The following is a 22,280-nucleotide window of genomic DNA, read 5'->3' on the forward strand; positions in this document are numbered from 1 at the left end:
GGGGTGGGCGCCCAAGGCCTCAGCCAGCTCTGCCACCATGGATCTGCAGGGTTGAGCCTCCACAACTGCTTTCAAGGGCCAGCATTGAGTGCCTGCAGCTTTTCCAGGTGCATGGTGCAAGCTGTCAGTGGATCTACAATTCCAGGGTCTGGAGGACAGTGGCCCTCTTCTCACAGCTCCACTAAACAGTGCTCCAGTGGAGACTCTGTGTGGGGGCTCCAACCCCACATTTCCCCTCCAAATTGCCCTAGCAGAGGTTCTCTGTGAGGGCTCAACCCCTGCAGCAGGCTTCTGCCTGGATATACAGGCTTTTCCACGTATCCTCTGAAATCTATGCAGAGGCTTCCAAACCTCAGCTCTTGCACTCTGAGTACCTGCAGGCTCACCGCCACGTGGAAGCTACTGAGGCTCACTTGTACTCCCTGAAGCAGTGGCCAGAGCTGTACCTTGGCCCCTTTGAGCCACAACTGGGACTGGAATGGCTGGTCACAGGGAGCCAGATCCTGGGGCTGTGCAGGGCAGTGGGGCCACATCCAGGAAACCATTTAGTCCTTCTAGGCCTCACGCCAGTGATGGGAGGGTCTGACATGAAGGTCTCTGAAATGCCTTTGAGGCTTTCTCCCCATTGCCTTGGCTATTAGCACTCGCCTTCCTTTTAGTCACACAAATTTCTACAGCCTGCCTGAATTCCTCCCCAGAAAATGGGCTTTTCTTTTCTACTACATGGCCGGGCTGCAAAATTTCCAAACTCTATTTCCCTCTTAAATATAAGTTCCAGTCTGAGGTCATTTCTTTGCTCACGCATATGAGTGCAGAATGTCAGAAGCAGCCACGCTACACCTTGACCACTTTGCTGCTTAGAAACTTCCACCAGATTGGCTGTGCATGTAATCCCAGGTGGCTCATGCCTGTAATCCCAGCACTTTGGGAGGCCAAAACAGGTAGATCACCTAAGGTCAGGGGTTCAAGACCAGCCTGGTCAACATGGTGAAACCCCATCTCTACTAAAATACAAAAATTAGCTAGGTGTGGTGGTACATGCCTGTAACCCAGCTACTTGGGAGGCTGAAGCAGGAGAATTGGTTGAACCTGGGAGGCAGAGGTTGCAGTAAGCCGAGATCGCACCACTGCACTCCAGCCCGGGTAACAGAGCAAGACTCTGTCTTAGAAAAACAAAACAGCCGGGCGCGGTGGCTCAAGCCTGTAATTCCAGCACTTTGGGAGGCCGAGACGGGGGGATCACAAGGTCAGGAGATAGAGACCATCCTGGCTAACATGGTGAAACCCCGTCTCTACTAAAAATACAAAAAAACTAGCCGGGCGAGGTGGCGGGCGCCTGTAGTCCCAGCTACTCGGGAGGCTGAGGCAGGAGAATGGCGTAAACCCGGGAGGCAGAGCTTGCAGTGAGCTGAGATCCGGCCACTGCACTCCAGCCTGGGCGACAGAGCAAGACTCCGTCTCAAAAAAAAAAAAAAAAAAAAGAAAGAAAAACAAAACAAAACAAAACCCACGAAATTTCCACCAGATAGCCTAAATAATCATTCTCCAGTTCAAAGTTCCACAGATCCCCATGGCAGGAACACAGTGCAGCCAACCTCTTTGCTAGCGCATAACAAAAGTAACCTTCGCTCCAGTTCCCAACAAGTTCCTCATCTCCATCTGAGACCGCCTCAGCCTGGACTTCACTGTCCATATCACTCTGAGCATTTTGGTCACAACAATCTAACAAGTCTCTAGAAAGTTCAAAACTCTCCTCATCTTCCTGTCTTCTTCTGAGCCCTCCACACTCTTCCAACCTCTGTGGGTTACCCAGTTCCAAAGCTGTTTCCACATTTTCAGGTATCTATATAGCAATGCCTCACTCCTCAGTACCAACTTTCTATATTAGTCCACTCTCGCATTGCTGTAAATAAATACCTCAGACTGGGTAATTTATTTCGTCATTGAGACAGTGTCTTACTCTGTTGCCCAGGCTGGAGTGCAATTGCCCAGTCTCGGCTCCCTGCAACCTCCACCTCCAGGTTTGACTGATTCTCATGCCTCAGCCTCCCAAGTAGCTGGGATTACAGGCATGTACCACTATGACCAGCTAATTCTTCTATTTTCAGTAGAGATGGGGTTTGGCCATGTTGACCAGGCTGCTCTTGAACTCCTGGCCTCAAGTGATCCGCCCAGCTCGGCCTTCCAAAGTGCTAGGATTACAGGTGTGAGCCACTGCACCCAGTCGAGACTGGGTAATTTATAAAGATAAGAGGTTTAACTGGTTCACAATTCACAGGCTGCACAGGAAGCAACATCTGCTTCTGGGGAGGCCTCAGGGAGCTTCCAATCGTGGCAGAAGGCGAAGGGGAGACGAGGCACTTCATGTGGCCGAGCAGGTCGAGAGAGGGGGCTGGAGCAGGAGGTCGAGAGAGGGAGGAGGTGCTCCACACTTTCAAACAGCCAGATCTTGTGAACACTCCATCACAAGAATAGCACTGGGGGATGGTGCTAAACTGTCAGAAACCATCCCCATGATCCAATCACCTCCCACCAGGCCCCAACTCCAACATCAGGGATGATAATTCGACATGAGATTTGGGCAGGGACATCGGTCAAACCACATCACACTGCTAGCTGTGGATCTGCAGGACGCTCCTGGCAGGGGAGGCTGGCTGAGGGTATATGGGAACTCTCTGTGATACGTTTGCAACCTTTTGGTAAATCTAAAATAATAACAAGTTTATTAAACACAGTAAGTGACTGGATGCTTTCTACCAGACCCTGACCAGTGAACAAATCACCAGAGAAGGCCTGTGGGGCTGGTGTGGGGGACTGCGGGTGCCCACCCGGACAGCAGGGAGGGGCTCCTGAGAGGGAGGCCAAGAGCTCAAAGCACATCAGCCAGAACCCAAAACCTACGGACACGGGAACAGGTGCTCCCAGAGCAGAAGGCAGGAAGGAGGAAGGAGCCCGGGGAAAACCTAAAGCAGGAGGGAAATGATAAAGAACAATGACAGAAGTCAAAGAAAAAGAAAAGGAACAAGCAATAAAGAACACTAGCAAAACCAGAAGCTGGTCATCTGAACAGGGCAATAAGATAGACATGCCCCTAGCAAGACTGTTCCCAGAAACAAGTGAGAAAACACAGATTAAATACAGACGAAAAAAACTCCAGATGCAACAAAGGATGCTGTAGACACACTGACATGCACCCATACGTTGAAAAACTCAGTAAAACGGATCCATTTCTGGGGGAAATTAAGCCAAAACGGGCATTAAAAAGAAGTAGGCCGGGCACAGTGGTTCACCCCTGTAATCCCAGCACTTTGGGAGGCCAGGAGTTCAAGACCAGCCTGGCCAACATGGTGACATCCCGTCTCTACTAAAAATACAAAAATTAGCTGTGCATGGTGGTGCACGCCTGTAATCCCAGCTACTCGGGAGGCTGAGGTGGAAGAATTGCTTGAACCCAGGAGGCAGAGGTTGCAATGAGCTGACATCGCACCACTGCACTCCAGCCTGGGTGACAGAGTGAGACTCTGTCTAAAAAAGAAAAAAAAAAAGAAAGAAAAAAGGAGCTTGCATTGCTGGGAAGACAGACCCAAAGTACCATCCTACCATCCCTGTACTTCCCATGAAGTGCCACCGTAACAAACCCAAGTCACCTCTGGCTGTGGAGAGGGATAATGGCTAGAGATCGGGGTACGACTGGTGGCAGGCTCCATTGGGCTGCTTCCTGTCCCCATCCAAGACTTAGAGTCAAGGAAGCCACAGCCCAGAAACGCCCATAGGTACAGACAAAGGGCAGCCCAGCAAGACAGAAACTCTCAGGCAACAGCCATGCTATTTCAGCCAACACTCAGAAACCACTGCACCCCCAGCCAGACCAGCAAAGGCTGAGGAGGGAGCCCGGACTCAACCCTGGCCAGGAGACCCCTCCCCTGCTTGCCAGGGTGGTGAAAAGCCAGGACATTCACCCCTTCTCCATCCCTCCCACAGAGTCAGTGGAGGCCACGCGGGAGAGGCACTGCGGAACTCCTTCCCCCAAAGCAGGGACGGAAGGTTCATGGAAGGTCTGTTTTCCACACCACCCTCCACAGCGTCAATGAGGCCAAGTGCAGGGAGCTGGTTCCCACTCCTAGCTGGCAAGAAGAGGCAGCACCTCCACCAAACAGCCAGCACGACTAGGCTCCCACAAAAAGTGGCAGCTCCCACTAAGAACAAGGGAGGCTCCAAGCTCGCTGAAGAGGGGCGGTGCCAGTGCTGACGGGCTCGGTGAAGAGGGGCGGTGCCAGCGCTGACGGACAGGGCGTCAGAATTACTTCATAAAGACAGAATGCATCACAAAGACACTTCTACACGCACTACAAACATGCTGGAAACAAAAGAAGACATAGAAAGTAACAATAGAGAAAGAGAAGATGTAGTAGAACCAAATGAAAATTTTAGAACTAAAAAATACAATAACTGAAATAAAAAACTCAGTGTATGGCTCAACAGCTGAATGGAAGAGACAGAGAACTGGAAGACAGAATAACAGAAATTAACCCATCTGAACAAAAGAAAAAAAATAAGGTTTAAAAAATGAACAGAGCCTTGGGGACCTTGGGACCACAACGGAAGACCTAACATTCATGGAACTGGAGATGCAGACACAGAGGAAAAATAACCCAAAGAAATAATACAAACTTTACCAATTCGGTAAAACAGATAAGCCTACAGATTCAGGAAGCTGAGCAAACCTCAAACAGGACAGACCAAAGACATCTACCCCAGAATACACTATAGTCAGACAGTGGAAGTTAAAGACAAAGAAACAACCTTCAAAGCAGCCAGAGAGAAACCACATTACGTTTGCTTTTTTGAGACAGGGTCTCACTCTATTGCCTAGTGGTACAATCATAGATCACTGCAGCCCCAACCTCCAGGGCTCAAGCAATCCTCCCAACTCAGCCACCTGAGTAGCTGGAACCACAGGCACAGGCCACCATGTGTGGCTAAACTTTTTTTTTTTTTTTAAGAGATGGGGTTTTGCCATGTTGACCAGGCTAATCTCAAACTCTTGGGCTCAAGCAATTTGCCCACCTGGTTCTCCCAAAATGTTGGGATTACAGGCACGAGTCATGGCACCCCACAGAAACTACATTTTACCAACAGGGGAAAAATTCAAACGACAGTGGATTTCTAACCAGATACCATGGAGGACATAAGGAAGAGGCATAACATTTTTCAAGCTCAACAGAAAGAACTGTCAACACAGAATCCCATATCCAGTGAATTATTCTTCCGGAATAAAGGGGAGCTCAAGACATTCTCTGATGAAGAAAAACAATGTCACCACCAGTCTTTTTTTTTTTTTTTTTTTTTTTTTTTTTTTGAGACGGAGTCTGGCTCTGTTGCCCAGGCTGGAGTGCAGTGGCCGGATCGCAGCTCACTGCAAGCCCCGCCTCCCGGGTTCACGCCATTCTCCTGCCTCAGCCTCCCGAGTAGCTGGGAGTACAGGCGCCCGCCACCTCGCCCGGCTAATTTTTTTTTGTATTTTAGTAGAGACGGGGTTTCACCGTGTTAGCCAGGATGGTCTCGATCTCCTGAACTCGTGATTCGCCCGTCTCGGCCTCCCAAAGTGCTGGGATTACAGGCTTGAGCCACCGCGCCCGGCCAATCACCACCAGTCTTAACCCTAAAAAGTGGTTAAAGTTCTCCAAACAAAAAGGAAACACAAGAAAAAGGCTTGGAACAAAAGGAAGGAATAAAGAACAAGATAAGCAAAAACACAGATAAACATACCAGACTTTCCATCTCTTCCCCAGTTTTCTAAATTATGTTTGATGATTGAAGTAAAAATCATAACCATGTCTGTTGTGGTTCTAACTTCTGTAGAGGAAGTATTCCAGACGGTTACAAAAGGGGAGGTTAAGGGAGATGAGGGAAAGTAAGGTTTCCACACTTCACTCAAACTGGCAAAACGACACCACCAGTGGACGTGGATCAGTCATGCAAATACAATATAATATCCAGGGTAAGCACTACAAAAGCTATATGGTGGGCCTCCCTTTTCCACTGTTTCACTCTGCAGTTTCAGTTACCTGAAGTCAACTGTTGGTCCAAAAATATTAAATGGAAAACTCCAGAAGTAAACAATTCGTAAGTTTTGTTTTTTTTCAGATGGAGTTTCACTCTTGTTGCCCAGGCTGGAGTATAGTGGTGTGATCTCAGCTCGCTGCAACCTCTACCTCCCAGGTTCAAGCAATTCTCCTTCCTCAGCCTCCCAAGTAGCTGGGATTACAGGTGCACACCACCACACCCAGCTAATTCTTTTCTTTTTGTAACTTTAGTAGAGACAGGGTTTCACCAGGTTGACCAGGCTGGTCTTGAACTTCTGATCATAGGTGATTTGCCCTCCTCAGCCTTCCAAAGTGCTGGGATTACAGGTGTGAGCCACCGTGCCCAGTCAACAATTCATAATTTTTTATTTTTATTTTTAGATGGAGTCTCGCACCGTCACCCAGGCTGGAGTGCAGTGGCGCAATCTCGGCTCACTGCAAGCTCCGCCTCCCAGGTTCACGCCATTCTTCTGCCTCAGCCTTCCAAGTAGCTGGGACTACAGGTGCCTGCCACCACGCCCAGCTAATGTTTTTTGTATTTTTAGTAGAGACAGGGTTTCACTGTGTTAGCCAGGATGGTCTCGATCTCTTGACCTCATGATCCACCCACCTTGGCCTCCCAAAATGCTGGGATTACAGGCGTGAGCCACCACGCCTGGCCAGCAATTCATAAATATTTAAGTGCATGCTATTCTGAGTAGTGTGATGAAATCTTGTGCTGTCATGCTCTGTCCTGCCCAGGACACAAAACATTCCTTTTTCCACACTGTATACACGACCTAACATTAGTCACTTAGTGGCTGTCTCCCTCATCACACTGACTCTTGTGGTACTGCAGCACTTGTGTCCAGGTAACCCTTATTTTCACAAAAAAATGGCCCCAAAGTGCAACAGTAGTGATGCTAACAATTCGGATAAGAGAAGTTGTAAAATGCTTCCTTTAGGTAAAAAGGTAAAAGTTCTCGACTTAAGAAAAAAAAAAATAGGCTGGGCATGGTGGCTCACGCCTATAATCCCTGCACTTTGGGAGGCCAAGGCAGGTGGATCAGGAGATCAGGAGTTCGAGACCAGCCTGGCCAACACAGTAAAACCCCATCTCTACTAAAAATACAAAAATTAGCTGGGCATGGTGGTGAGCATCTGTAATCCCAGCCACTCAGGTAGCTGAAAAAGGAGAATCACTTGAACCCGGGAGATGGAGGGTGCAGTGAGCCAGGATCGTGCCACTGCACTCCGCTCTGGGTGACAGAGCTAGATTTCATCTAAAAAATATAATAAAAATAAAAATACAAAAATTAGCCAGGCATGGTGGCAAGTGCCTGTAATCCCAGCCACTTGGGAGGCTGAAGCAGGAGAATCGCTTGAACATGGAAGGTGGAGGTTGCAGTGGACAGAGGTGGTGCCACTGCACTGCACTCCAGCCTAGGTAACAGAGTGAGACTCTGCCTCAAAAAAATAATAATAATAAATAATAATAATATAATATTCTGAGGTTGCTGAAATCTACAGTAAGAATGAATCTTCCACCCATGAAATTATGAAGAAAGAGGCTGGGCACGGTGGCTCAGGCCTGTAATCCCAGCACTTTGGGAGGCCGAGACGGGCGGATCACAAGGTCGGGAGATCGAGACCATCCTGGCTAACCTGGTGAAACCCCGTCTTTACTAAAAAATACAAAAAACTAGCCGGGCGAGGTGGCGGGCACCTGTAGTCCCAGCTACTCGGGAGGCTGAGGCAGGAGAATGGCGTAAACCTGGGAAGTGGAGCTTGCAGTGAGCTGAGATCTGGCCACTGCACTGCAGCCTAGGCAACAGAGCGAGACTCCGTCTCAAAAAAAAACAAAAGAAATTATGAAGAAAGAAAAAGAAATTAATGCTAATTTTGCTGTCACACTGCAAACTGCAAAAGTTAGGGCTACAGTATGTGATAAACGTTTAGTTATTTAAAAAGGAGGCTGGGCGTGGTGGCTCATGGCCTCAGGAAGCTGAGGCAGAAGAATTGCTTGAACCCAGGAGGCGGAGGTTGCAGTGAGCCAAGATCACACTACCGCACTCCGGTCTGGGCGACAGAGCGAGACTCTGTCTCAAAAAAAAAAAAAAAGATTTAAAAAGGCATTTGATTTGTGGTTGGAAGATAATAGAAACATGTTCCAAATGATGGAATCGGGTTCCATGACACCCATGGGTTCAGGTGTCCATGAGGGATCTTGGAATGCATCCCCCACAGAGAAGGGAAGACTACTGAATAAAGATCTATACTGAAAAACACTATAAGTAAATCAAATAAAAATTCTAAAAAGTGTTCAAGTAACCCATAGGAAGGCAAGAGAAAAAAACCCAGAGGGAAAAAAAGAACTAATAGAAAACAAAATAAATCAAATGATACACTTAGGCCCTAATACAGCAATAACCACATTAAATGTAAATGTCCTAAATATATCAACTAAAAGACAGAGATTGGCAGAGTGAATTTTAAAACATGATTGAACTATCTGCTGTTTACAAGAAAGTCACTTCAATATGACACATAGATAAATTTAAAGTAAAAAGAGAAAAAAAGACTTACGAAAACTTGATTCAAAGAAAACAGGCGTGGCGATATTAATATCAGGAAAAGATGACTTCAAAGCAAAGAAAATCACCAGAGACAGAAACATTATACAAAAATAAAAGAGTAAATCTATCAAGAATGCATAGTAGGGCCACACCTGTAATCCCAGCACTCTGGGAGGCCAACGAGGACCACTTGAGGCCAGGAGTTCAAGACTAGCCTGAGCAACATAGCAAGACCCCATTTCTACAAAAAAATTTAAAAAGTAGCCAGGCATGGTGGTGCATGCCTGTAGTCCTAGCTACTCAGTAGGCTGAGGTGGGAGGATCGCCAGAGCTCAGGAGTTTGAGGTTGCAGTGAACTGTGATTGCGCTGCTGAGCTCCAGCCTGGGCAACAAAGCGAGACCTGGTCTCTCTAAACAAACAACAACAACAAAAAGAATGCACAGCAATTCTAATGTATATGCACCAAACAGAAAAGCTGCAAAATACATGAAGCAATAACTGATAGCTATGAAAGGAGAACTAGACAAATCCACAATTATAGTTAGAGACTTCAACACCTCTCTCAACAACTGAACACCAGACCGAAAATCGTCAAGGAAGAACTCAGAAACACCTTTAACTAGCAAGACCTATTAGACATTTATAGAGCACCAACAACAGTGGAATACACACTTTTTTTCAAGTACATATAGAAGATACACCAAGACAGACCATATCCTCGGCCATAAAACAAACCGTGAGAAACTTAGAATTAAAATCTGTATAATTTTAATAAACATAGATCAAACTAGAAATCAATGAAAGAAAGGTAACAGGAAAATCTCAAAACACTTGGAAGCTTAACACACTTCTAAATAATCTACAGGCAATACTCTGGTTTCTCTTCAGATCATATGACTCTTTTGCTTTTTACCAAATAATCCACAGGGCAAAGAGAAAATCTTAAGGGACATAAAACAAACAAAAAACTCACAGGAGCTGTGCTTGGCGGCTCAACCTATAATCCCAGCACTGCGGGAGGCTGAGGTGGATGGACTGCTTAAGCTCAGGGGATTGAGACCAACCTGGGCAACATAGCGAGACCTCATCCCTATAAAAAGTACAAAAATTGGCCGGGCGCGGTGGCTCAAGCCTGTAATCCCAGCACTTTGGGAGGCCGAGGCGGGTGGATCACGAGGTCAGGAGATCGAGACCATCCTGGCTAACATGGTGAAACCCCGTCTCTACTAAAAATACAAAAAACTAGCCGGGCGTGGTGGCGGGCGCCTGTAGTCCCAGCTACTCGGAGGCTGAGGCAGGAGAATGGCGTGAACCTGGGAGGCGGAGCTTGCAGTGAGCCGAGATCGCGCCACTGCACTCCAGCCTGGGTGACACAGCGCGAGACTCCGTCTCAAAAAAAAAAAAAAAAAAAAAGTACAAAAATTAGCCAGGCGTGGTGGCATGCACCTGTAGTCCCCGCTACTTGAGAGGCTGAGGTGGGAAGACTGCTTGAGGCCAGGAGTTTGAGACCAGCCTGGGTGACACAGCAAGACCCTGTCTTACAGAAAATTTAAAAAATTTATCGGGTATGGTGATATGCACCTGTAGTCCCAGCTACTCAGGAGGCTGAGGCAGGAGGATTGCTTGAGCCCAGGGGGTTGGGGCTGTAGTGAGCCATGACTGCAACACTGCACTCCAGCCTGCGTGAGAGTGAGACCCTATCTCAGAAAAAAAGGAAAATATTCAAATTATTCAAATCAATAATCTAAGCTCCAATTTCAAGAATGTAGAGGGAAAAAAACAGCAAAATAAACCACAAGTAAGCAAAGAAAGAAATAATAAGAGCAGAAAGCCCAGTGAAATCGAAAACAGAAAACCAATAGAGAAAAATCAGTAAAATAAAGAACTGGTACTTTGAAAAGATCAATAAATTGACAAACCTCTAGTAAAACAGACAATGAAAAAAAGAAGTCACGAACTTCCAGTAACAGAAATGAAATTTCCAGTATCACTACAGATTCTTTAGACATCAAAAGGACAATTATTAAACACTTCAAACAATTATACACACATAAAATTGACAACTTAGATGAAATGAACCAGTTCCTAGAAATACACAATCCACCAAAACTGACTGAAGAGTATAAAATCTAACTAGGAGCAGCAAGGAGATTGAGTCAGTAATCAAAAATCTCCCAACAAAGAAAAGCCCAGGACACAGCTGGGCATAGTGGCTTACGCCTGTAACCCCAGCATTTAAGGAGGCAGAGGTGGGAGGATCACTTGAGCCCAGGAGTTCGAGACCTACCTGGGCAATATAGCGAGACCTTGTTCTTCAAGGAAAAGAAAGAAAGAAAAAAAAGAAAGGAAGAAAAGGAAGAAAGAAAGGAAGAAAGGAAGAAAAGAAAGAAAAGAAAGAAAAGAAAAAAGACAGAAAAGCACAGGACCAGACGGCTTCATTGGTGAATTCTACTAAAATAATTAAAAGAAGAATCAACACCAAGTCTTCTCAAACTCTTACAAAATGTTTAAGAGAAGGAAACATTTCCTAATTCATTTTGTGAGGCCAGTATTACCCTGATAACAAAACCAGACAAAGACACTAAAAGAAAAGGAACCTATCAACCAATATATTTTATGAATATTGATGCAAAAATCCTCAGCAAAACATTCAGCAGCACATTAAAAGGATTACACATCCAGGCTGGGCGCGGCGGCTCACGCCTGTAATCCCAGCACTTTGGGAGGCTGAGGTGGGCTGATCACCTGAGGTCAGGAGTTTGAGACTAGCCTCGCCAACATGGCGAAACCCTCACCTCTACTAAAAATACAAAAATTAGCTGGGCCTGGCAGCGTGCGCCTGAAATCCCAGCTACTCATGAGGCTGAGGCAGAAGAATTGCTCCAACCCAGGAGGCGGAGGCTGCAGCGAGCCAAGATCGCACCAGTGCACTCCAGCCTGGGCAACACGAGCAAAACTCTATTTCAAAAACAAACCAATAAAAGGATTACACATCATAACCAAGTGGAACTTATTCCCAGATGCAAGGATGGTTTCATACACAAAAATCAATTAATGAGACTGTGACTGACTGTGATTCAATATGGTCAGAGTCATGCGCTGGCCACCTTAACAGAACAAAGGGAAAAGACCACAAGATCATTTCAATTAATGTAGAAAAAGACCTGACAAAATTCAACACCATTTCATGATTAAAAAAAAAACAACACAATAAATAGGACAGAAGGCAACTTCCTCAGTGTGGTAAACACTACACATAAAAGCCCAAAGCTAATGTCATATTCAATGGTGAAAAATGACAGCTTTTCTTCTAAGATGAGGAAAAAGACAAGGATGCCCACAGTTGCCATTTTAGTTCAACACAGTATTAAAAGTTCTAGCCAGAGGCCGGGCGTGGTGGCTCACACCTATAATCCCAGCACTTCGGGAGGCCAAGGCAGGTGGATCATCTGAGGTCAGGAGTTTGAGACCATGGAGTTTGGCCCCATGGTGAAACTCTGTCTCTACTAAAAATACAAAAAGTAGCTGGGTTTAGTGGCGCATGCACCTGTAGTCCCAGCTACTTGGGAGGCTGAGGCAGGAGAATCACTTGAACCTAGGAGGCAGAGGTTGCAGTGAGCCAAGATAGTGCCATTGCACTCCAGCCCGGGCGACAGAGTGAGACTGTGTCTCAAAAAAAAAAAAAAAAGAAAAGGCATTCACATTGAAAAGGAGGAAGTAAAATTATCTGTTTGCTGATGACTGTAAGAAAACCCTAAAGAATCCACAAAAAAAAAAAAAAAGAAAGAAAGAATAAACAAATTCAACCACAACAAGTGGTGGGGAGGATATGCAGAAACCGGAGCCTGTGCGCTGTTGCTGGCAATGTAAAATGGTGCAGCCACAACAGAAAACAGTTTGGCGACTCCTCAAAAAGCTAAACACAGAATTACTCAGACTCCAGCAATTCCACTCCTCCATACACACCCAAAGGAAGTGAAAGCAGGGACTCAAACAGATCCCTGCCAGTCAGGAATCACTCCAGCACTAGTTACAGCAGCTGCATACCCACCAACACATGACGGAACTAACAAAACGCAGCGCACACACAACGGAAGGTTACTCTGCTGTAAGAAAGGAACGAGGTGGCGCCACACCTGTGAACCCTGGAAACATTACGCCGAGTGAAAGACGCCAGACACCAAAGGACACACGTACGATCCACTCAGAGGACACAGCTAGAGGAGGCGACTTCACTGAGATAACTAGCTAGGTGTCTAACTAGGGTTTGGGAAGCGGGGAGTGGAGAGCCGTTGCTGAATACTCAGTGTTTCTGTCGGGGTGAGGAAAACATTTTGGAATGTTTCTACAGTGTTGTGAACGTAGTTAACGCTATTTAAGTGCCATTTTGACACTTAAAAATGGTCAAAATTTATGTTAAATATATTTTACCACAATTAAAAAGTATACCAAAAGCCACTGAATTGTACACTAAAATGGGTGAATTACGTGGTATGTGAATTATATCTCAATAAAGCTGTTTTTCACAAAAGACAGGAATGGTCCATAAGCACCCAGGTGCTCTGTGCGTCCAGGCCATCGGGGAAATACAAACCCAAACCCCAGGTATGGCCACACCCACCAGAACGGCTGTGCCAGAAACCCCAGGGATGTGGCCACGCCCACCAGAACGGCTGTGCCAGAAACCCCAGGGATGTGGCCACGCCCACCAGAACGGCTGTGCCAGACAGGCAGACACCAAGAGCTAGCGAGGAAGTAAACACACGAAAGCCTTGCTCGCTGCTGGCAGGAGTGTCAAACAGTGACGCCGTTTTAGAAAACAGGAGGCTGTTAACCCAGAGTGACCCTATGACCCTGCAATTTCACTCCCAGGTGTCTACCCAAGAGAAGCAAAAGCATTGGCCACACGAAGGCTCGTGCGCAGACGTTCGAGGCAGCATTATTCACGATAGTCCCCAACTGGAAACCACTCGAATGTCCCCGGCTCATGAACGGACAAAGTTTGGCGAGTCTCTGCAGTGGCTTGCCTCTGTAATAAAAAGGGGTGCAGCGCTGAGGTGCTGCAGGACAGACCTCCAAACATGATGCAAAATCCAAGATGCCGAACGACCGTGTACTGTACGATTCCAGTTACACGAAAGGCCCACAAAAGAAACTTACAGAGGCAGAAGTGGATGAGTGTTAGGGGCCAGGGGTGGGAGGAAGGCGGGGCTGGGACTGATGACGAAAAGAGCTGAGGGAATTCTGGGGGGCAATGAAAACTATGGAAAGCTGCGTTATGGTGCGGCTGTACGACTCTGAGTTTACTCAAACCCACAGAACCACAGACCTAGAGAAGAGGAATTGTGTGGGAGGGAAACTGTACTTCAACAAAGCTGTTTGTTTTTTTAAGCTGACACCACAAATCAAAGGGTTAGACCACTGTTGAGGGGAAAGCATCCATGACATGAAGAAAAACTAAGTGGGGCCCCACCTCACACAACACGAAAATAAAGAACAGCGAACAGCAGCCGACTTGTAGGGAGGCCTCCCCATGCCAGGGGCCGCCCAGGATGCTGCCAGGCCCACTGTGACCCCCTGAAGAGTCGCCATGCCTCTCTGAGATAGGCAGTGCTGTTATCCTGATTGTATATAAAAGGAGATTGAGGCCAGAGGAGGAAGTAACTGCGCAGGGACAAGCTACACGCACAGGTGCCTCTTGAGCCAGCGGCAGGCGACGCAGGAGGCCCTCTGTGACCTGACCGCGGGTGCCGACTGGTCCTAAACAAGACTCCTGAGCACAAATCACAGGGCAAAGGATGTCAGGACCCCGCCTCATAAAGGACGGAGGACTCGGCCTAACAAAGCAGCACTGGCAAAAGCAAGGGTGACAACAGAGAAGCGCTGTATGTGACCAAAATCAAGACAGGCGCTGTCCAGAGGACACAGGAGCCCCTCAAGCCTGGAGGATGAAGGCAGGGTGTGCGTGAGGGGAATCCCAGGTGTCTCAACTCTCAGCTCGCACTGGGGAGCTGAAACCCAAGACTCAGTCAGGGTCCTCCCCTCTCGGCAGCTCCCTGCAGACAGGCACCAGCCACACACAGGGCATGGGGAAAACGGCAGCATGGAGGCTCACAGAGCAGGCGCTGCAGATGCAGGAGGGCCAAGGTGTGCAGGAGCTCTCAACGCAGAAGTGGGGATGGAGTCACTGTCACCCCTGCACATGTGCACATGATGCTTCCCAGCCCTGTGCACTGGGGGCGCTGGCAGCAGCCAACACCCCAGCTGCAACAAGCACACGCAGCACCCAGATCCTGAGTCCTAAACACCCAGAAGGAACCAGGGTGCCCTGCTGGAGCAGCTGTCCCATCTAGAGCCACCAGGAGCAGTGCCCAGACCCTGAATCTTTTTTTTTTTTTTTTTTTTGAGACGGAGTTTCACTCTTGTCGCCCAGGCTAGAGTGCAACGGCGCAATCTCGGCTCACTGCAACCTCCACCTCCCGGGTTCCAGCAATTCTCCTGCCTCAGCCTCCCGAGTAGCTGGGATTACAGGCATTTGCCACCACAACCAGCTAATTTGTTGTTTTTTTAGTAGAGATGGGATTTCACCATGTTGGCCAAGCTGGTTTCAAACTCCTGACCTCAGGTGATCCACTTGCCTCAGCCTCCCAAAGTGCTGGGATTACAGGCGTGAGCCATCACGCCTGGCCCAGACCCTGAGTCTTAAGCACACCCACAAGGCGCCAGGAGCGGCTGTCCCAGAGCCGCCGGGTGCTGGGAGCATCTGGAGCCAGAAAGCAAGGAAGGCTGCAGAAGTTGTCAGGCACATCATAAGGGCAGGAGCCCCGGCAGGGCGGCGTGAGTATTGAAAGGGGATGGCAATGGGCCCAGCCGGACACACCCGTGGACACACAGGCGAGCAGTGAGCACGGAGGAGGGAAAACTCTTCCGTTCAAGGACGCAGGCAGCGGATCAGAATTTGACAGCAGATAGACACGTTTGGCTATTAAGACTAAGGGGAGAAGGTGAGGTTTTCTAGTCTCAAAGTCTCTCCTCAGCAAAACGTTATCAGCCAGCGAGATCCCTTTGACAAGGATGGAGCAAGCTCCCAAGGCAAGGAGGAAAACAGCGCTGCACCCAGACAGGGACGTCTACCAGGGAGGATGTGGCAGGACGCGGCAGACCCCGCAGGTGTGCACAAACAGGCGGTCTGAAGTCATCCCCGTCCTGATATCCAGGACAGGCAGCATCTGGCGGAGGCTGACCCCTGAGCCACAGCCGTGGCCCCCCAAAAGGGGAACGAGCGGAGATTTACTCCCAGCCTAAATTATTCACAAGGAAAGGGAATGTGGCTCTTTAACAAGCCGTCGCTTTATGAAGCGAGGTTAACAATTCCACTTGATTCAGTGGAATATTATAAACTCTCTGGGGTCCGCTTGAGGACTTCTACTTCAGGCGCAAGGTGACGATTCAGCACTTTTCACATTATTTAGAGAATAAAATTAACCCTCGCAGGCCCGGGCTGCCGCCTGTCCCCACTGGATCTGGCCGGCTCAGCGCTTTCCCATATATAATTACAAGCTGCTATCCATCATGCGGGCGCCGCGGCGCGGACAAACGGAAAGGCAGCAGTAAGCACTTCCACTAATAGAAGCAGGACCTAAATATCACTTTGATATTTTCATTTAAATTGAAACATTTTACAATCATCAGCCATGGCCTCCATGGGGATCCTGCCACCGCCCCCACAGGGTCTGGGGCTGCCCTGGCCAGGCCCTACCTCCCTGGAGGGGATTCCCTGCCAGGTTTCAGGTTGGGGAGCCCGGCCTGGCCCACCCTTGGCCTGGCAGCAGGAGGAGCTGAGGGCTGGCTCCTCCCGGGAAGTGGATGTGAGGACTGAGGATGAGGGAGAGGATGCTGGGAAGGGCCCGGCGTTGTGCACAGGAAGGAATGTGTGGCCAGCTCCCACAGCACCCCACAGGGGAACCCAGCAAGGGAGGGCAGGAGAGCCTAGGGTCTGGCGTCCTTGCGGGTGGGCAGGGAAAGGGTTCTTGGGGTGCCTGGTGTTCTCGGCTTCACGGGGGTTGCAGACCCTGAGGCAGTGCCAACACTCAGAAGTGTGAGGACCCAGTGGCAGTGAGCCATGGCTGCAGGCCCCGGGGCTCCCTCTCAAGATGCCAGGGACAAGGAGCATCTCCAGGTCCCTTAGTTCCGGCCCCTCCCCACCCTCAGCCACCAGCCCTAGGCCAGGTGCAGGAGCCCCCAGGCCGGGAGAGAAACAGGCTGGGGGAGAGGGGAGCTGTACCTGGGACCAGGCCCACTGGGGATGCTGAGGCTACATGGCTTGGGGTGGGGAGTCCTGGTGAAGCCAAGAGGGCAGGCTGAGGCAGAGGGGAGGAGCTGGCTCCACTGCCGGGAATTTCCCAGACAGGTGAGCCTGTGAGCACCTCCCCAACGCAGGAGTCAGTCACGCCCCCGGGGAGAGGGGAGCCGGAGCCATCAGCTGCAGGTGACCCTTGCAGCCCAGGTCCCCAGTTCCCCACCCAGCAGTGGTGCCCCACAATGAGCTCCAGTGCCAGCTCACCCTAGCCTCGCCAGCCACGGCTCAGGCGGCCCCCTCGGCTCTGCCCGGCCCACCCCTCTGCCCCAGGCTGGGTGGGAGTGCCCATCCACCCGCTGCCTTCCTGTGGAGGCTGCTGGCCCCACATCCACCTATAGCCCTGCCAGCCCCCTGGCCTCCAATATCCCCTTCACCACACTGCCATCCCCAGCAACATTCCAGGAGCCGCTCCGGCCCAGCCGCCACACCCCTACCATGGGGGGCCAGCTTCCAGGTTACCCGTGCTGCACCTGGAAGTCTAGGTCCTCTGCGCCTCACCTTCCCATGGTTCAAACCCCGCCCTGTGCTGGTGCTGTGCAACCCCGGGACAGTTGCTGGACCTCTCTCAGTCACCTGTGAGGTGGATGTGATGACACTGACCACCTCAGGGCTGCAGAAGGGTCATCCAGCCACGGTAGGCACCCAGGAGTGAACAGAGGACGACCAAACCACAGGAACTCCGCCCACTTGGGCTCCCACAGACCTCTCACCTTTGCACCCAGGGGGCAGTAGCCTTTGAGGAAGTCGCTGCAGACCTCAGCCTTGCGGGACACGTACACGTGGCTGTAGGGACAGTTGCTGTTGCTGCAGATGCCCTTCAGGAAGTAGGAGCACACTGGCATCTGTGGGGAGGGCCAGCAGTGAGGGCCAGCAGGCGGCCACCCTCCAGGGCCCACAGATGGTGGCTGGGGACCCTCCTACAGCCCCGCTCGAGGGAGAAATGGACACGATGGCACCAGCAGGCAGGAAGGGCAGCCACCAGGACCCGCAGGGCAGGGAGGCTGCTGCTCAGAAGTGGGCCCCCGCCTTCCCAAGTGAGCCACACCCCTGCCCTTGCTCTGTCCAGAGGAGGCATGGAGCAGCCCTGTGGCTCAGCCTCAGGGGCACCCTCCTCTGAGTCCCTCACCTGTTCTGAGCCTGCCCACCGTCCAGGGCAAGATGGCAGCCAGGGCTCCCAACCACTAGCCTTTGGTCACCTGCCCTTGGAGCCTCTCAGGTCATGGGGACCAGTGTCTAGGTGGGAGGACAAGCCATAGGCCAGCACCCAACAGAGGGCTCTCCAGGCACCTGACCTGTGGGCCACAGGCAGTGTCCCTGGGCTCTAGGTGGGCAGGAGCTACCTGAAAGCAGGCCTGGCGTGGCACTGGCTGCAGGCCAGCACCGTGGAGGCCGAGGCTGTCAGCAGGAGGGGTCCAGCAGTGTCCTCCTCCCCAGCACAGGGCCACTGGCCACAGTCAGTGCTTGTTATCACCACTGGGCTGGGAGAGGGAAGCAATGCAACTTTCCTCCCATTTGGGGGAACCTCAGGCCTGAGGAGCAATGGCTGGGCTAGGGCCACCCAGGGAGGGAAGCAAGGGGGTCTCCTGCCGTCTCCAGGAGACATCTCCCTGCCCCTTGTGGGCCACCACAGGCTCCTCCTGGGCTGCCTGGGAGTCCAGAACAAAGATGTCACCATCTGGCCTCAGCATGGAGCCCCCACAGAGCCCCTGCCAGCACCCCAGGGTCTCCAGCCTTGCCCCAGGCTATTCCCACTCCCCTCCCAGGGCCTTGCTCCCTCCTGGGTCAGACTACCCTCCCGGCTCCCACTACCCCCGTCCCCCTCCCCTTTCCAGCCTGCTCAGAGCTGCTGGGGCCTGAGGAGCCCTGGGGGATCTGGGCAGATCCAGAGGCTTTAAAAAGTCACTTTTCTGGGGCGAGGTTGGGGATGGGAGAGGAACTTGTCTAAGGCCAAGGAGGGAAGAAGGGGTCCAGAGAGCCAGCGGCCAGGGCTGAGAGGGAGGGAGGGAGAAGGCAAAGAAACAAAGGGTGATTTAACGAGCGGGAGTTTATTTCTAATTGTCTTTTAACTGCAGTCGCAGAGGGGAGAGGGGCTGGGGGCCCGTTTGGGGCTGGCGGTGGTGGGCTGTAGACAATTCCCTTAATGTGGTTTTTGATATAGAGCCCAAATTAGCTCTAATAAAAAGGGATGATAAAGCCAACTCTACAGCAAACGGAGCTCCTCCTGGCTGTCAGAGCGGGGCTGTTATCAAGAGGAAACTGCATTCTCATTTCAATTAACCTTGTTTGCACCCCGCCACGTCCACACAAATAACAATAACATTAATTCAGGGCACTGGTGCGGGGCGTCCACATTAGACAGCTTGGAATGTGCTCTGGCTTTGGAGCTGGGAGCTAATGAACCCGAAACTCGACGTGAATTTCCAAATTGCTCACAACAGAGTTCCGAAGCTCTATTAGGGAGAAAAATGCTGATTCTTTTCAAGTTCCTCAAGGGGAAAAGCTGTTGCGGCAGCAGCACCCCTGCCCAACACCGCCTCCCTCATCCGAGGCAGCCCTCACTCCACTCGCATGCTGTGGTCACACCGTGGCTGAGTCCAGGGCACAAGAGCTACATGTGTCCCCGCCAGCACTGACCCCTGACCCCAGCCCCGGGGCGCTCTTGCTTCTTCCCAGCAGGGGACCCACCTTGGCTCAAAGCAAGTCTGTGGGGTTTTAGGCGGGGACAACCGCATGAGCCAGGAGTCCAGCTGTTTCCCCTCCAGCCCCTCCCTCCTGCCTTCTGCCCAGGCAGCCTCCCCACCCAGCCCCTCACATACAGCTTCCCCGCTCCTGCCAACCCCAGTCTGAAGAGGCCCTGAGGCCTCAGCCCTGGGTCCACAGGGGCACCTATGGGACCACATTCCCCTGGGCATGTGTAAGGGGGGCCTGGGGATCTGGTGAGGCCTGGTGCTGTCAGGAGAAGGGAAAAGAGACCCCTGTGCATGGTGAGCGGGGACCCCATCAGTGCTGCTTTCCCGGGCAGCCCAGGTGCAAAACCTGCAGTGGGGTAGAGGCGGTACAGCAGACTCTAAGGACGCCAGGGCAGGGATCTGCACGTCCCAAGCCCAGGGAAAGCTGTGGGCACCATCTGCCCAGAGGCCAGGTGGCCAAGGCCCCAGAGAAAGGTGCACAGGAACAGGGCCACCAGCGCCGCACTCACCTTCTCCTTGGACACATGGTGGGAGAAGGGGCAGGTCCCATCCGTTTTCTTGCAGGTGCCCCGGACAAACCTGCAGCACCAGGAGAAAAGGGTGTGAGGAAGAGCCACAGGGACCACGGGCAGGGCCCAGCACAGAACCTCCCCCAGGCGAGGGCAGGAGGGCACCTGGTGCACACGGCCACCTTCTCAGGGTCATGGATGTAAGGGCAGCGCTCGCCGCGGTTGCACCTGCCGAAGCGGTTGTAGTACATGCAGTACTCCTTCCTCTTCTCCCTCCGCTGCCGTGCCTGCCGGATGATGGCCAGGCTGCGCTGCACAGCCCGGCTGCGGACAGGGAGAGAGGTGCGTGAGCCCGAAGGCAAGCAGGGAGCCCCACCCACTGCCCAGCCCGAAGGCAGTACCTGGCCAGGGAACGGCTACAGCTGCCTGCAGGATCCAGCCGGCCTGTTGGGGAGAGAGGCACGGGTCATAGCAGGCCACAGCCTTGCCCACAGGCCCTTTCCCTGCTAACCCCCTTAGTCAAGGCCCTCAGGGGTCCCAGCCCTCAGCTCAGGCAAAGCCTCCCCTCCAGGAAACTGCCCAGAGCTCCCCTCCCCACAGTGGTTCAGACGCCCTGGGCCCTGCCAGGCCCCTCTGGGGACACAGCACCTGAAAGTGGGGAGCTGCTGGGCCCTGTGTCTGGCTCTTCTCCAGGGCAGGGTCCAGGAAGGGCTCCTGTCCCTGCCCTCAGAGCCAGCAAAGCCAGGCAGCACCCGCGGAGGGCCTGGCCACGTGGGCTGGAGCCGCCCGCCTGTCCCTGCGGCCTCCCTGGTCAGGCTCCCCAGGGCCACACTCTGCTGGCTGGAACCCCCCTGCTGGCTTCCTCATGTCCCTGGGTGCCCATCCTGGGCCGAGGCAGTGACTGGCCAATGGACACTGCTCCTGGCTCTCTCCTCAGCCCCGGCTACCCAGGAAGCTGCCCTGTAAACAGAACAGCTGCTAACAGCAGCACCTCCCTCTGCCAGAGCCTGGGCTGGGGCTTGTGGGGGACCTGCAGGGTCGCTTAGACCAGGGCATGAATATGGCCCATGGGGCACACATGGTCTGGGCTTTTTTTTTTTTTTTTTTTTTTGAGACAGAGTCTCGCTCTGTCTCCCAGGCTGGAGTGCGGTGGCGCGATCTCCACTCACTGCAAGCTCCGCCTCCCGGGTTCACGCCATTCTCCTGCCTCAGCCTCCCGTGTGGCTGGGACTACAGGCGCCGGCCACCGCGCCCGGCTAATTTTTGTATTTTTAGTAGAGACAGGGTTTCACCGTGTTAGTCAGGATGATCTCGATCTCCTGACCTCGTGATCCGCCCGTCTCGGCCTCCCAAAGTGCTGGGATTACAGGCGTGAGCCACCGCGCCCGGCCGGTCTGGCCTTTTAGGAGCAAGAGCGGTTTCTGATTTTTAGAGGACTGTAAAACTAAAGAAATGCAGCAGAGAAGGTGTGGGGGCAAAGCCCACTCGGCGGAGGCATCTGCCCGGCTGCCCACTGCAGCTGTGGGCTCCTGGGGGAAGGGCACCTGTCCCTGAGGCCCTGGGCTGGCCCTAGCAGATCTTGGCTAGTGCCTATTACTCTAAATTTTAGAGGTGCCTCATCAGATACTCCTCAAAACCCTGAGCATAAGGACCACCCCAGCCTTTCTGAAACTGCACACCTCGGCCTGAGAGGGCAGCGGTGGCAGGAAGGGAATGGACTTTGGGACTGGACATGGCCGAGTGCTGCGAGGCCTGAGAGCCAAGGGGATGAGGCAGGGAGGGGGTGCCACCTGGAGGAGGAGGGTCTACTCCGGTGACACAGTCCTGCCTGCCTTTTACAGACAGAGGTCACCCAGGATCATGGGGTGGGCAGGGCAGGGCGAGCCTGCTGAGGGCGGCTTTCCCGGGTTCCTCAAATACGCGCATGATCCTGCCCAGACCAGATCCAATTTCCTCCAGGGCAAATGCTGAAATGGACACTGCAGTTAAGAGGCAGAGGTGACATCACTCAGAAATTCTGGGGACCTGAGGTGGCGACAAAGCCATCCTGCTTTAAAAAGGGATGTCCCAAAGCTGCCCA

At 51.8% G+C, this 22,280-nt stretch overlaps 1 protein-coding gene across 3 annotated transcripts in view; it reads right to left on the bottom strand.

Moving 5' to 3' along the window:
- Positions 1 to 22,280, bottom strand: part of ZC3H3 (zinc finger CCCH-type containing 3) — a 102,244-nt gene that overhangs the window by 11,380 nt on the left and 68,584 nt on the right. For 2 of the 3 annotated variants that reach the window (XM_005564235.5, XM_065519758.1), the window contains exons 6-9: positions 20,602 to 20,644; positions 20,366 to 20,524; positions 20,201 to 20,270; positions 17,712 to 17,843 (exon numbers count right to left, since the gene is read on the bottom strand). The exons of the other annotated variant lie outside the window; for it this stretch is intronic. In XM_005564235.5, coding sequence (XP_005564292.3) covers positions 17,712 to 17,843; positions 20,201 to 20,270; positions 20,366 to 20,524; positions 20,602 to 20,644 — 404 coding nt within the window. The remainder of the gene's footprint in view (positions 1 to 17,711; positions 17,844 to 20,200; positions 20,271 to 20,365; positions 20,525 to 20,601; positions 20,645 to 22,280) is intronic. 3 annotated transcript variants of the gene reach the window in all.

The sequence above is a fragment of the Macaca fascicularis genome, chromosome 8 (assembly GCF_037993035.2).
Source record: "Macaca fascicularis isolate 582-1 chromosome 8, T2T-MFA8v1.1".
Classification (NCBI taxonomy): domain Eukaryota; kingdom Metazoa; phylum Chordata; class Mammalia; order Primates; family Cercopithecidae; genus Macaca; species Macaca fascicularis.